At 40.6% G+C, this 15,598-nt stretch overlaps 2 protein-coding genes across 3 annotated transcripts in view; both read right to left on the bottom strand.

Annotated features, from left to right (window-relative positions):
- arhgap4b (Rho GTPase activating protein 4b) overlaps nucleotides 1-4,808 on the bottom strand; it is a 54,922-nt gene extending 50,114 nt beyond the window's left edge. The window contains exon 1 of the mRNA XM_034694865.1: nucleotides 4,670-4,808. The gene's annotated coding sequence lies outside the window, so the exon portion shown is untranslated. The remainder of the gene's footprint in view (nucleotides 1-4,669) is intronic.
- A 2,773-nt stretch (nucleotides 4,809-7,581) lies between these two features.
- On the bottom strand, nucleotides 7,582-13,173 carry zgc:103759 (U8 snoRNA-decapping enzyme). Of its 2 annotated transcripts, XM_034696779.1 has the most exons (5): nucleotides 13,052-13,173; nucleotides 12,809-12,940; nucleotides 12,557-12,597; nucleotides 8,594-8,837; nucleotides 7,582-8,334 (listed from the first exon to the last, which is right to left on the bottom strand). In XM_034696779.1, the coding sequence occupies exons 2-5, from the start codon at nucleotides 12,938-12,940 to the stop codon at nucleotides 8,041-8,043; spliced, it is 711 nt and encodes a 236-aa protein (XP_034552670.1). In that variant the 5' UTR covers nucleotides 13,052-13,173; the 3' UTR covers nucleotides 7,582-8,040. The 2 variants fall into 2 exon arrangements, with proteins under 2 accessions (XP_034552670.1, XP_034552671.1); XM_034696780.1 differs by lacking the exon at nucleotides 13,052-13,173 and having other exon boundaries at nucleotides 12,557-12,690; nucleotides 12,809-12,925.
- Nucleotides 13,174-15,598: the final 2,425 nt, after the last annotated feature.

The following is a 15,598-nucleotide window of genomic DNA, read 5'->3' as shown; positions in this document are numbered from 1 at the left end:
CACACATACCGTCAAACCAGCTTAATCACTGTGATGAAGTGAGGGAGAGTTTAATTTATTGCTGACTAATTTAACTTTCATTTTGAAGAGGAAGAAAGTATAACTTCTTCTTTAATGAGTCACACTGGCTCACTTTCAGATGAAATGTACACGACAAATTAAATTCAAAGCTTGTGTTTTCCCGAAGGCATGCTGCTGCACAACACTGAAGCCGATCTGCTTTGAAGCCCTGGAAGCTAATTCACTGCCAGCTCGTTCATTGGCTGCTGGATTGCAAAGCAAATCTGAATGCAGCTCGTATAGCCAACCTGATTGCACTACAACAGGTAGAGCGCCCTCATACTGGCTGTGGCCCCGGGTTTCATTTGGAACGTGTTGTGAGATGTAGGGCGATGCAAGATTAGCTATGCAAAGTAGCAAAATCCAGATTCATCTTGTCACTGGCAAACTTTGTGTCTTGTCAGTCTCTCTGCGTTCTTCTGTAGCTTTTCACTTGTGCTGCAGCTGCTGCTGTAACAAACAGGAAACGGTATCATGGTACGCTTTACAGAGGTTTTTACTCTGGCACCATCTGTACAGAATTACTCTGTACCTGCAAATCCCTCCCAAAGTTTTCAGCAGCCGCTTAATCCTGGTTCTCAACACTGCCAAAACAAACACCAGAGGGACGAGTAGTTTCAAGGTGGCAGTGAAGAACTACACAAAATGCATCACATAAGAAAAAGTGCAGCTGCCAATAACTCAAGCAGTGCACACATAGTGTAAGGGGGAAATTTATCGAGAGAGGGTGGACATTAACTGTGTCTGGCATTGCAGCGTGATAGGTATGTTTTACTCTAAGTATAAGGTGCCTTTCAGATTCTGGCATGCTACCTAATTGCAGCAGCTCTGAGGACAATTTGGCATCAGACTGAGCTACAAATTAAAGCCAAAGGACACAGAAAAAAAAAATCCACTGCAGTGGACATTTCTGGGGTTCCGCTGTGGTCAAGTTTATGTAGAGGGTCCTTTACAGGTAATGTTGTTGCATGCATACCTGCAAGTCCTTGCAGAGGGCAAAAACAGGGAAAAAAGCCAAATGAAAACATTTGTGGACAGTTGAGCGCTGTGAGCCCGAGGAGCTGAGGAGCCAACAGGCCGGCCCCATCTGCATCTCCTCAGGCTCAGTGGAAAACACCTCTTCCTCTTCATCAGCCTCTCCACTAAACTCTCTATGGCAACATTCATAGAGGTCGTGTTAGATTAGATTGAACTGCCATTTTGATTCCTGATTATACTGTAGTGCTGGTTCCATGAGAGGATCTCATTGTAAGAAATAAAGTTGGGAAGAGTAACCAGAATATACTCTCAAAACTGTACTTACAGGGACGTTAGAAAATAGTTATACTTCACCCTTTTACCATTTTCTGCTACTCTTAGTTTTGAAGCCAAGTTTTGCATCTTTTACTTGATGACATTTAAATATAATGCAACACTCAGAATTTATACTAGGGATGGGAATCTCATGGTCACTTAAAATAAAGTGTTAAACAACACAATACAATATAATATGATACAAGATAGTGCTACACCATGATACAATATGATATGATAACTACAAGTACAGTACGATACTTTATGATACGATCCAATACAGTACGCTACTTTATGATACAGTATGATATGGTACAATACGATACGTTACGGTATGATAGTTTATGATATGATATGATACGATATGGTATGATACTTTATGATACGATACGGTACGATACTTTATGATACGATACGATATGATACTTTATGATACGATATGGTACGATACTTTATGATACGATACGGTACGATACTTTATGATACGATACGATACAGTATGATACGGTGCAGTATGATCAAGGGAGAGGTTCCAGTGGCTGGTGGTGAGGCTTTCAGCAGGGTGACTGCCCCCTGGTGGCTGGCTGCAGTATAGGTCAAAAAATCCATCCAGTCAAACTTTAAAAAATAAATACACATCGTACGAATGTTTCTCACATCCGTATGCTGTGGTGATATGTAGTTAGTATTTGAATGTTTAGTGTTCAAGGCCTCTTTTTTCTGAAAAGTTTATTTTTCGTTAGTTATTAGAGGTTAAATAATTAGGTTTTACTTCCGGGTTTCCTTTGATTCACAGCCGCCGTAGAGGGAAACTTCAAAGGACACACAAGACAAGGACACGTTACGCTGTAGGGCGGAGCTTATTACAGTGGCTTCACAGGCTCTGGCTGCACAATGGCGGCGCCTAGGAGTGGGATTTTTTGGCTTCAGAACCATACAACAGGAAGAGGCGGAGCAATGCTGTCCAGTTTTTATTTATAGTCTATGGGTATGATACGATACGGTACGATATGTTACGATACGGTATGATACTTTATGATACGATACAATACAGTATGATACGGTACGGTATGATAGTTTATGATATGATATGATACGATATGATATGATACTATATATGATATAACTACAAATACAATGCGATACGATTTGATACGATACAAAACATATTAATAAGGTATGATCCAATTTGTTACAATATGATACAAAGGGATAGGCAACGATACGATACAATACATTATGATTCGATACGATACGTTTCAATACGCTTGAATAGATACATTTCGAACATACAGGTTTATACAATATGATACATTAGGATAGGATACAATATGATATGATATGACACAACACAATTCATACATGGCCAACAATATCACGAGACAGTTCTTCTGCACTTAATGGCTAATTGCAAAACATTCAACAATGGAAGATCACAGCTTCTCATTTGCAGCAGATGTCCCTAAAAAGTAAAATGCTAAGATTCCTCAGTGCCCCATGAGGAGTACTTTGGAGTCTTTCTTCTCTAGTTATTAGAATATCAATATTTGGTGCAAGGAACGCAATTATTTTTTTACCTAAGTCATCACAAGAGTACACTGCTGTATCCATATTTTGTCACATCCTAGCGTGTATCATACAGAAAGCATAAGTGGACACATCCAGATTCCAGTAAGAAATATTTTGAGGCCTACTAAATGGCTGGTGAAGTGGTTCTGGAGAAAGACAGTGTTCATATTGATGACACATATATATGTGTGTTTATAAAACCCTTTCCAAGTGCAGTAAGGAACAATCGCATGATTTTGAGTTAACCAGATCATAGCACCTAATCTGACATAAGTCAGCTTGGTTCTGGGTTTGCAAACTGTTGCTGCAGAGCCAATATGCAGAGAGGACAAGATGGTGACACAGAGCCAGCTCAAAGACAGCATTACTCTCATGCTACTAAAGTTAACATCACAGCAACAACATCTTGGCATACTCGAAAGTAAGCCAAATGTCCGTGGGCAAGAACTGTGACTCGCTCCAAGCCACTTTGTTTGTGGCCCACTTACAGAGCCAGGACTGCGTAGGCTTGGAGACAGGACTTTTTTTTGCAGCACACACAGATTGGACAATAAACAGGCCGTGATGCAGAGACCGCCTGAATCGGTGAGAGTGTTTCGGATATAAATTGCATACCCTACCTTCAATGTAGCTTACTAATTATTATAACTTAAAAGAGGTGCAACATTTCACAACCCCTCCCTCCTCCTGATAACTCAGTAAATAAAAAGACAAGGCTGAGTGTTTGACTGATTTGCTCATGTTGCATCAAATTTTGTGGAGATTTTTTATTGCAGTCTGATTTTTTTTAAATTCATAATGCCTTGAAGAAAGAGCTGTTCAACTATTATTCAGCAGCAGACTATGCAGACTTGTTTTTTTATTTAGATGGGGATTTTCAAAAGAGCAGCACTTCATCCTGTGAGCCGCATTGTTGTGATTAATATCAGTGTTGACAGTAAGCTACAAGTCAACAGATGGTGATTCTCCTACTGTGTGTTTAAGAAACTGCACCTGACGCTGAACCTCCCTCTGGGATACAGGTAAAGAGGAGGTAAACTTCAACTCATCAAATAAAAGAGAAGCTTTTATAAGAGCTTCACATGTTAGAAGGCTGCTCTGTGTCATTACCATCACAGTCTTTGTTGTTGCAATGGCACAAAGGAACGGCTACTTTGTGGATGAGAGGGCTGTTTAACCATTTGCTCATTTTACAACGACAAAATGTGCGTTAGCTATCAATAAAGTGGGTGATAAGGAGTGCGTCCAGGGGATGAGGGGTAGAGGTGGTGTGTATGTGTGTGTGTGTGTGAGGGGAGGGGGGGGGCATAGGGAAGCCCAGGAGTATTGAGTTATATTTACATTGGCCGTAAATCACCCCATATGGTCAAGGCACTGTAGCTCTGCTCCACACAATGGCCACATAAACACCTCAGCATCATTACAAAAGCATGTAAACACACACACACGCACTTACGTACGCACACACACACACACACACACACACACACACGCACTGAGCATCAACACTGAAAATGGTGCACACATATTACATAATTGATATCACTGACTGTCAGTGGCCACATCCATTTGTCCACTTAGAAAAGCCCAAGTGAATACAGTGTCCTCTTTAAAAACACTAAACTAAATATAAACACATTTACTTTAGTCACGCATGTACACACGCATGCATGCAGTTTTACACACACACACATATAAACACACAGGTTGTTATTGGATTCAAAAGCAGCATGACAGCCGTACATACCTCACTTTGTTGTCCTCTGTGTCTCTCTTTCTGTTCGTCAGTTCTCCTCCTCTCCTCTCATCCCTCGTTCTCTCTATCACACACACAGAGAGCAGTGTTTGAATCTGACAGATTTCTCTCAGCTCAGTACACCCCCCCTTTCTCTCTCTCTCCCTCTCCCTCTCATTTCACACACACACACTCAAAAACAGCCCTCCCTCCTTCCTTTCTTTCTTCCCTCTCCTGCCAAATATGCCAAATAGCCTCTCCTCTCTCGCTCTCTCACTTGCCTCTCTCCTCCCTGTCCCTCCCTCTCTGCCTTGTGAAGCACTGCTGAAGCCACAACCCAAGCCACGCCCCCTGCTCCCCCCTCTCCTCTCGGCAGCTATAAATACCGCTGCTGCTATGAATATACTGTCTTCCTCCCTCAGCATCCCTCCATCGCTCCAGCTCTCTCTCTCTCTCTGGTCTCCATCCATCCATCCCTACACTCCTGCACTGCCCTCCCTCCCTCCTTTTGCTTGCTCGCTCCATCCCTTTCTCTCTTGCAATGTTTTTCTGATGACCTTGTATTACTCGCTCTTACGCCACAATCACATGACAGCATCCCTTCTCTTTGCATCGTCCAATGCAAAATGCAACCGTTTACACACACACACACACACATACACACATGCATGCTTCATGGAGTCATGTCCTCAAGCAGCTGCATCAATGCGCACACACAAAAAGAGCCACACACTTGCAGAATCACATGCACAGACGGCAGCGTGTCGTACTAACTGTCTCCTGTGTTTCCTGTCTGTTGAGCCGGATGTGGCTCTTTTTCCTTTGACAGCTGAGAAAAACACTTTGATTGAGACACAACTCATCACCTTGTACTAAACCTACATCTTCACAAACTCACTGTACCTTAATTACTAATTGTGCTGACACCTGTTCAACCCTGAATGTAGTGAAATGAATGGACGTGACTGTCCTTGTAAATGCATTGAGTGGGAAATACATCTTTAGTATCATCACGTTAAATTAGAAATGAGTGATCAAGGTCTTCCTCCGAGCATCCTCTTCTCTTAGGTAGATTCTGCAACCTATTTATCACACACTGAGGTTTGAATGCTTGGAGAAAGACCCATTAATCATCTTGTACCCCTGTACGATTTAAACCACTACACTGTGCAGGTTAATTCACCTGCAAAATAAAACAAACAGTGGTTGGATTCATTTTGTACACTTACAGTAGGTATCATGAACATTAGGACAGCATCATGTCTCTGCTTTTGCTCTCTGCCAGCAATATTGTCTGGGAATGAGGTTACTAACATCTGGTGCAGGAGCGTTATGCGCACCGAGGGTACACTTTAACGGAATCAAATCTTCGCCCGTAGGCTGTATAGTATGTCACGGACGTAATTAATCCTTGGATTGCACCAGCGCCGCCGCACTTAGACTTCACAAACAGGACCAGTGAAAATGTGAGCAGCAGAAAGACAGAGAGGCTTCTACCTGATAGAAAGGTGGTGTTTTTCTGCCAATATTTCATTTCATTTTTTTTCCATTTAATAATTTATCGAGTTGGGACAATGCACATTAATCAACATTAATGCATTGAGCATCAATGTTAATGTGCCTGACTTAGCACAGATGCTACATTAGATCTGTAGTCCCAAGGCAGGTACCTACACAACATAGACACAGTAAGAGTTTAAAACCTGACAGCTACAAATTATACGTTAGACAATTACAAAACAAAACACAGGCAGACAAAATCAAGACTAACAAAAACTGGCAGACAATATCAAGACTAACAAAACACAGGCAGACAAAATCAAGAATAACAAAACACAGGCAGACAAAATCAAGACTAACAAAACACAGGCAGACAAAATCAAGACTAACAAAACACAGGCAGACAAAATCAAGACTAACAAAACACAGGCAGACAAAATCAAGACTAACAAAACACAGGCAGACAAAATCAAGACTAACAAAACACAGGCAGACAAAATCAAGACTAACAAAACACAGGCAGACAAAATCAAGACTAACAAAAAACAGGCAGCCAATATCAAGACTAACAAAATACAGGCAGACAAAATCAAGACTAACAAAAAACAGGCAGCCAATATCAAGACTAACAAAACACAGGCAGACAAAATCAAGACTAACAAAACACAGGCAGACAAAATCAAGACTAACAAAATACAGGCAGACAAAATCAAGACTAACAAAAAACAGGCAGCCAATATCAAGACTAACAAAACACAGGCAGACAAAATCAAGACTAACAAAACACAGGCAGACAAAATCAAGACTAACAAAATACAGGCAGACAAAATCAAGACTAACAAAACACAGGCAGACAATATCAAGGCTTACAAAACACAGGCAGACAAAATCAAGACTAACAAAACACAGGCAGACAAAATCAAGACTAACAAAATACAGGCAGACAAAATCAAGACTAACCAAATACAGGCAGACAATATCAAGACTAACAAAACACAGGCAGACAAATCAAGACTAACAAAACAGAGGCAGACAAAATCAAGACTAACAAAACAGATGCAGACAATATCAAGACTAACAAAACACAGGCAGACAAATCAAGACTAACAAAACACAGACAGACAAAATCAAGACCAAAAAAACACCATCTGACTGAATTTAGTCCCAGGCCTAGGTACACTTCAGTCTCCCCCAGTTATAGAACTTTAAAAATGAGACAAACGTCCATGAAAACTTGGTAGTTATCAAGGTCAAGAATGCTAAACTTTTTTTTGAAATATTACAATAATAAAAATGAAAAGGTTTCCTATCCAAAATTTTAACAGCCTTCTTGAAGAGACACTTGATGGGTTTCAAAGTACATTCTAGAGTTTTAGTATACAACAGGGTGCAAATGCATTACCAAATAAGGTCACACAATCTGGTTTGATGAAAACATCTTCTGTTTTATTGTCAGGTGTGAACTATCCTGGGTGCTGATGCAGATTGCATGATACAGAAGAGCCATGTCCAACCAAAAATGTATAACAAACAGAGTTTTTTGCAGTATTATTAATAAGAGTAACAATAGCTTCCATAAAAAAGAAAAAGTTGTTATGTTGTATAATAAAAACGGCAGAAAATGTGAATTTAATGGAGTGTTAATGATTTTATTTCCAGCTCACATTTTCTCCAAACTGTTTGATGCAAAGTAGGCAATTATGAGTCATCATCTGAGCATCAGTGTGACAGTGTGTGTCTGTGTGTGTGTGTGTGTGTGTGTGTGTGTGTGTGTGTGTGTGTGTGTGTGTGTGTGTGTGTGTGTGTGTGTGTGTGTGTGTGTGTATTTAGGATTAACTTTGTGAGAAAGATTGAGTCAAACCCTGCTGATGGCCAAACTGAATCTATGAGCTTGTTTGAGAGGATGTTGCAGGAGCACGTGCAGGTGTGCTTTCAAAACGTTTCCTGTTTGCCTGCGTCAGCGCGAGGGCCGCTCTCAGGTCGTGTGCTTTGTCTGCGTGTGTCTTCAAAGAGTCTGCGAGAGCATTGCGCAAGTCCCAAGGGGCCACCAGGTTTAGACGGAGGAGAAAGTCGACCAGCTGGGAGCGAGCGTTGCCGATGAAAGAGTGTGAGAGGAACGATGGGAGGCCTTTTCCTCCTCTCATGGTGTAGAGGGGGACTCGGACCATGCCTAGCACCTGAACAGAGAGAGACAGAGAGAGACAGAGAGAGAGAGAGAGAGAGAGAGAGAGAGAGAGAGAGAGAGAGAGAGAGAGAGAGAGAGAGAGAGAGAGATGGAGAGGGAGAGAGGGAGAGGACAGGTGATGAGGAACAGAGCATGAGATTGGGCAAATGGCTGCAATCAGTCACTCTGCAAGGAGGACACACACACACACACACACACACACACACACACACACACACACACACACACACACACACACACACACACGTTACCTCCAGTCCATGATCTGTCGCGGTGGAAGCAGACGCTCTCTCCATCTCTCTAATCTGCTCCTCATCCATCTTCCTCACGTAAAAGTGAGTGATAAGACCAGAGAGGGGTTTGGAGGAGGATTTAGAAGGGGCATAGCGGGCATCCACATGATCCTCCACTGACATAGGAAGTGCCACGCCCACCTCCTCCAACAGTTCCCTGCTAAGCCCCGCCTCCAGGGTCTCCTCCTGTGGGTTAACGAGCCTGAGGTGTGGGAGGAGGGGTCAAAGGTCAGTGTCAGCTGTATTTCTCCCGAGAGACTCCTCATGTGCAGGAGTGAATAAATCAAGCTGATTGAAAAGCTCATTGAAGTCTAGTTTGCTGCTGGTCCCGCCTTTGGGATTGAGCATGACCACAAGTCATTGGAGAGTGAAGGTTCCAAACGGTCACAGTCTGGGACAACACAACACAAGATGAACAATATGAGCATGTGTTCAACTTAAGAGTACAAGAAATGAGAATATAGCCGTCAGTGAGAACGTATTCTGAGGAGTTGGATGCATGCATTAACCCAAATATGTCAAAGAACCCTCTTCCTATCCGTGCATTTTTCTATGACCTTTCCCAATCAGCATGTATTCTTTGCTACCTTTCTATTAGGCAATATTAATGTATATCATACTGTTGGGCAACTGCAGAGTCTCACAAGAGCAAGCTAGATTTTTAACCCTCTGTAAGCATTAGCCCATTTTCGGTCATTCTCAATTTGACGCTATGTTTTTTCAAAGCTAGCGGCGTGATTTTGAAAACTGTGGAGTTTTTTGGATCAATTTATTTTTAAACAAGTTATATGATACGTTTATTGCAATCAAGTCTGCACAATTTACTCATGATGGTGGTGTTAGGACAAAAATGGCTGCATTGAAACCAAGCAGAGAATTGAAGCCCATGCGGAAGTGTTAACAACTGCAGTTCACCAAGTGTCCACTTGAGGCTGGCTCCAGAAGTACCGGAAACCACATACACACCAATTCAAAAAAGCCGATCTTTACAGCAGAAATAAACATGTTTACAGCCTGGTACAGTAGTACAAATAGACAGTCAAAAACTGGCATATAAAAAGCTTAAAATTGTGAAAGCATAGTTTGTTTCTATTCATGTTGATGAATGTCATTCTTTGAAAGATATTTTTCCAAAAATTAAAAAATATATCATTCTATGGCATATTTATAACAGCTTAAAGCACTGCCCATTTTTAACTTAAGGCCAAAATCGTAACTTTTTAAGATCTGCTAAAATAATGAAGTCATACAATGCGTGTTGTATTGACTCACAAAAAAAAAAAAAATCCAGTTTTAATTTTATTATGCAGGAGATAATACTTTTTTTTCATCCCAATAAATTCCCCTCTCTGGCACTTTAAAACGTGGTAATTAAAAGGGTAAGTTTAAAATAAGTGAATTTTCACTTTGTCTCATTAATGATTAAATTGATTAAACATTTTTTTTCTTTAATTGGAACGTTTCATTAATGTATGACATATTTAGATCATGTTAATCCTAGAACACTAACGTTGGGTGGTTTTCACCCATGAGATTGTGGTTATTTGATTTTCATTATGTTGCTTCTGTCTGAGTTGCATGGGTCCATGGATACCTTAATGCTGCTCCGATGTCACCCAAGGTAGGCCTGTTTCCCTTCTAACATCCCTGTTTTTTTCAGCAGGCACATGTTCCAGTGATTTTCACCCAACGTTAGTGATTGAGAGTAAATTCTTTGTTTATCTCTCCCACAGTTATCAGTGATCCAGGGAGACTGTGCCTTCACTGGATAAGGCTCAAGTGTCCCAGGAATGGGGGGCTCAAAGAACAAGTTCCCAGCTCCATTATTTAAAAAAAATAATAATCATTATCATTAATGATTCCCTAATTTTTCACTAATTTTGGAGCATTTGCATGACATTTTTTTTGCGTTTTATGAGATGTTTTATATTGGGAAATACAAGAGGAGTACTTCAATTTGCAATGTATTGTTGTACTATGATATATTTTGATGTGAATTACTTTTTATCAGATATATTATATTGGGTAAAATATACCAGATGTTAGTGATGGTGTTACTAAATGTTACGTTAGTGTTCTAGGGTTAAGGCAGAGACCATTTTTGTCACCATTAAGAACTTTAACATTATATTTTCTTAGGGCTTACAGAGGGTTTTTAAAATATACATTCAAAAAGGCACCCTATAAATAAAAGGCCCCTCCTAACTTCTGGTGCAGGACGAGTTCACATTGGAGAGCCGTAGAGATGAGTGCAGGGCATTGTCATTGTCATATATCAAACACCTTTTTCTGCCCTTGTGTGACCAACCCTCCAGCAGTATCTCATGGAAGACTGAGCTTATGCACAGGGAGGAGGGGATAGGACGAGGGCTAGAGGTGAGCAGGCAGGAAGATAGGAGGGCAGGGAGGTAAGCTATCTAATCATTTCAGTTAGTCTGGATTAAATTAGAACATGAAACATATTACAGCCACAGACAGGTGAGTCCTTTCAGAGCATGATAATGACTAATTTCTCCTGGGATGTAAATATAATTTTATAGACTCATTTAGAATCTTACTGTCATATCCACACTACACACTGCCACTAAGCTAGTATTTAAGTATTTTGTGCGCCAACCGTGCATGCAGCCAGTTAGAGTCGCTCCTCTTCGTTCATTCTTCTTTCTGATTGTTCTTCTCTTTCTTCATCAAACTTTGTTGGATTTGTTGAAGTTGTGACCACTTTTGGCTTTTCTTGGTGAGAGTTGTGGACTGTTTTTAACGATGAAATCACCAACTTTAACTTTTACTTGCATTACTGATGCCCGGCAACCCTGCTTTGTTTTTGTTTTTGTTTTTACTCATGCTCAGCTGGTTGAGCTGAAGCCAGCCGGCTCATCGGCCAAACCGCTGGATATTCCTGCAGAACTCTGGAGATTTAGGACGCATAGAGGCAGAGGAGGCATAGAGCTACAAGGGAGGAGAGCTGGTTCAAGAAGACGGAAGTTTATGGAGAGGAGATAGAAGCCGTGTCTCTCCTCTCTCATCATGGGCAAAATGAGATCTCTGGATAATAAGATGGACAAGCTAACTGGACTAGCCAGGAGTCAGACGGAGTTTCACGAATGTAGCATGGTGTGTTTCACAGAAACGTGGCTGCATCAGGATATTCCCGACCACAACGTCTCCATTGACGGCTTCCAGACTGTCCGGGCAGACCGGGATAGAAGCAAGAGCGCTGTGGGCCTCCGAACATATTATCTGCACAGGGAGATCTCACATGTCATACTGGTAGCAGTTTACATCCCCCCTCTGCCAACCCGACTACGGCATCCAACGTTCTCAACGCTGCCATAGCCAGACTCCAGACAGACCCCCAGAGTGCCCTCTTCCTCATCTCCGAAAATATTTATTTTCTACAGAGCTTATTATTGTATTTGTATAACTTATTGTGTATACAGCAACTGTAATGACTGAATCTCCCCCTCTGGGATAAATAAAGTATTTCTGATTCTGATTACTTGAACATACTCAACAGCCCACAGAATCACTTCTGACCATTCTTCACATTTGTTCCTCTCATTTTTATCCCATTTGCATGTTATCATGGTTTCTTTGAACCATTTGTCTGCCGATTTACATTATTTCACTCTGTTAGAGATTGATGTCCAAGAAGATTTGGCAGTGAGTAATAGAAATCACAGATACAAATGCAGTTAGTACATTTATATTCAGCAGTCTGGTAATTACAGGTTTTGATGACATGTCAAGGTAACTTTTAGGAGAGACTGTGACTGTGTGGATGTTTGTTGTCTGTACTCTAAAAAGGTGTGCATCATTTGTTCAAACTCATGTGGGACGAATATACGCTCACAAGCTTTGGATAAACATACCTTTTTCACATTAGAGGATAAAACAAAAGCTGCACCAGGAATGACTCACCCGCCAGGGAAACCCAGCAGACCGTCAAAGCGCATCTGCATCTGTGGGAAGTGACAAAGTAAGACTCACACACTCACACTCACACTCACACACACACACACACACACACACACACACACACACACACACAGATGCTGAGGGAGACAGAGGAGGTTTTTAAACACGAACAGACAGGAACATTGAGAGCAAAGGTGTACAGTACTTGCACATGCAGGGACATACAAAACACACATTCATACACACGGACCTTACCAAAATGATATGTTTAATGGGAATTCTCTCAAACAGCAGAGTGTTTGTGTCGCAGTAGAACAGGACATGGCATGCATGTTTGCAGCTTGAGTTTTCCAACGCCTCCTCCCTCGACAGCTTTCCATTCTCCATCTACAAGTAAAAACACAAACAAAGTAAATTACTCACAATCACAGCTCAGTGCAAACCAATCACTCTGCATGTCTGCCTATTTGACATGTGCTGACAATGTAACATACTCACACTTGATCTCTATGTGTTTCTTCTCTCCTCCATAAGCTGAAAACAGAGCTGACTGAACCAACTGGCTCAATACTGTGCAATACTTTGGAACCAGGAAGCTTAAAGGAAGCGATTTATGATTCAGAAATGTTTTGGCTCCCTCTGCTGGTTTGGAGTAAGCTGACAACCAGGAGACTCCCTGACCAGGACTGAGTTTTGTTTGTGATCTATTAATTCTTTAACCATTAAACAAATATTTCATAACTTATAGAAGACAGAGTATTTGTTTGAGTATACTTTCATATCATTTCTTCCATTTAAACTTTTTCTTCTCCTCCTCTTTCTTTAAATACTTTTATTTTCTTTGTTATATTTTTGGGCATTTTTGCCTTTATTGATTGGACAGCTGTAGATAGACAGGAAATGTGGGGAGTAGAGAGTGGGGGAAGACCAAGCAGCAACCTCAGGTCTAAAAATATGAGTCCAATGCGGAAGTGCTAAAAACTGCAGTTCATCAAGGATCCGCTTGGCACAGCCTGGTACAAAAAACAAGTGGAGTCTGGACAATCGCTCGACAGCAGCAATATGGCACCCACTGATGATTGGCCTCAAAACAGCGCTTCAGAAACAGATTGGTGACGTCACGGATACTAACTTCATATTTTATACAGTCTATGGGGAAGACATGCAGCGAATGTTCGTGGTCGGGAGTTGAGCAGCCGAGCAGCCGACCTCTGCAGCAAGGACTATAGCCTTTGTATGTGGGGCGCTTAGACCGCTTGGCCACCAGCGCAGCAAACACTTTAACCGGATTAAAAATGTTGCTATTTAAAAACAACCAGTGGTTATAAACAGTAGCTTTAATTTTTTTTTTAAATACCACGTTTAAACCGCTTCATCAATGGTATTTAACAAAATATGATCTGCATAAAGCATAAATTAACACTGATGTGTCTATTTCTGTCAACTTTATGGAGAAAAACATCTTTATATCTGTTTTGGGGCTTATGTATGTTAACAAAAAGGCTCTTCTTTTTTTGGCAGCCACACCAAATGCTATTGTTCAGTTCATTTTTCATTGTAAATTTATATGAAATTTTGAGATGTCTGATTAAAGATAAAAAAAACAGTGCTTGTCTTGAGTGTACATTTCTTGTAAAGTTTTTTTGAACAAATAGGACACAAAGAGTGAGCGTCTGATCAGTCCTGTTCCTCCACCGATTCTCCACAAGAATGTGTACTCTCGCCTCTCTTGTTCATCCTCTACACAAATATGTGCTGCAGCAGTAGAGAGGATAGAACCTTTTTAAAGTATGCAGGTGATTTTGTTGTTGTCAGTCTGCTGCAGGACAATGAGACCTCCGATAATCAGTGGTATTCTTCCGTGGTGTGAGGACTCTTTCCTACAAATCAATATCTCTAAAACTAAAGATATGATCATTGATTTCTGAAGACACACCCACAAACAGGAAGTCACGACCATAAAGGGTCAAAATGTAGGGTGTGTCCAAACATGCAAGTATCTTGGAACTTTAATAGACAGTAAACTGAACTTTGATAGTAATTGTGAAGCTGTGTGTAAAAAGGGACACCAGTGATTGTTCTGTTTGAGGAAACTGTCCTCCTTCCACACAGATACAACCTTGATGACCTTTTTTTATCGTGCTTTTATTGAATCTGTTTTATCTTTCTGTCAGGTGTGATGGTTCTGGAACCTGTCTGTGAAAAACAAGAATACTTATAGTCAAATTGTGAAATGGTCCAGCAGGCTGATCGGGGAGTCACAGCTTTATCCAGAATCCCTTTACACCTGTCAGGTACAGAGGATGACTGGCTCTATTTTAAACAGTGACTCCCACCCATTAAATCATGAATTTTAGCTTCTCCCATGTAGACGGAAGTATAAAGTCCCAGCATGTTCCAACAAAAGACATAAAAACAGCTTTGTTCCAGCAGCCATCAGTATTATCAACAAGTTAAAGTACAATCAAGTTCTGTACTATTCATGGATCTTTTTTAAACCTTGTTTTCCTTTATCTTGTTTTCTTCTAGTGGCACTTTCTCACTTGTTTTTATTGACTTATTGTCTTTGTTCTTATTGATCGCTCATTTCTTGTTTTTATTGAGGGTTACCTTTTTTATTAGCCTACTGAGCACGTTGTCACTTTGTTTGTCATGATTTGTCCTGTGCTGTTTGTTGGTTTGATGTAAAAAGGAGGCTGACACACTGCAAACAAAATCTACCTACGGGTACAAAAATAGTAACCTTGAAACTTGAACAGCAAAATTCCATATTTACACAAATTGTATCAAACAAATCACCATTACAATTTACAAGAAGATTCAGAAAGAGGCCTAACTAAAATGTATCAAACCATATTGTTTTACTCTTAGTTGTGCAAGTTTTATGAGATTAACCCTCCTGTTATGTTGAGGGTTAAATTGACCCATTTAAAGGTCAAAATCTAAAAAAAATGTTAAAAGTATTATTTCGCTATGGAACTTCTTCTGCTTGGCTTAATTAGCGTAAACAATATATATAATGAAAATGGCTCAATTCACACAGTT

This window comes from Notolabrus celidotus, chromosome 11, assembly GCF_009762535.1.
Source record: "Notolabrus celidotus isolate fNotCel1 chromosome 11, fNotCel1.pri, whole genome shotgun sequence".
In the NCBI taxonomy this organism is placed as follows: Eukaryota; Metazoa; Chordata; class Actinopteri; order Labriformes; family Labridae; genus Notolabrus; species Notolabrus celidotus.
Note: the sequence above shows the minus strand (reverse complement) of the source record. Positions and strands in the feature narration are given on the sequence as shown.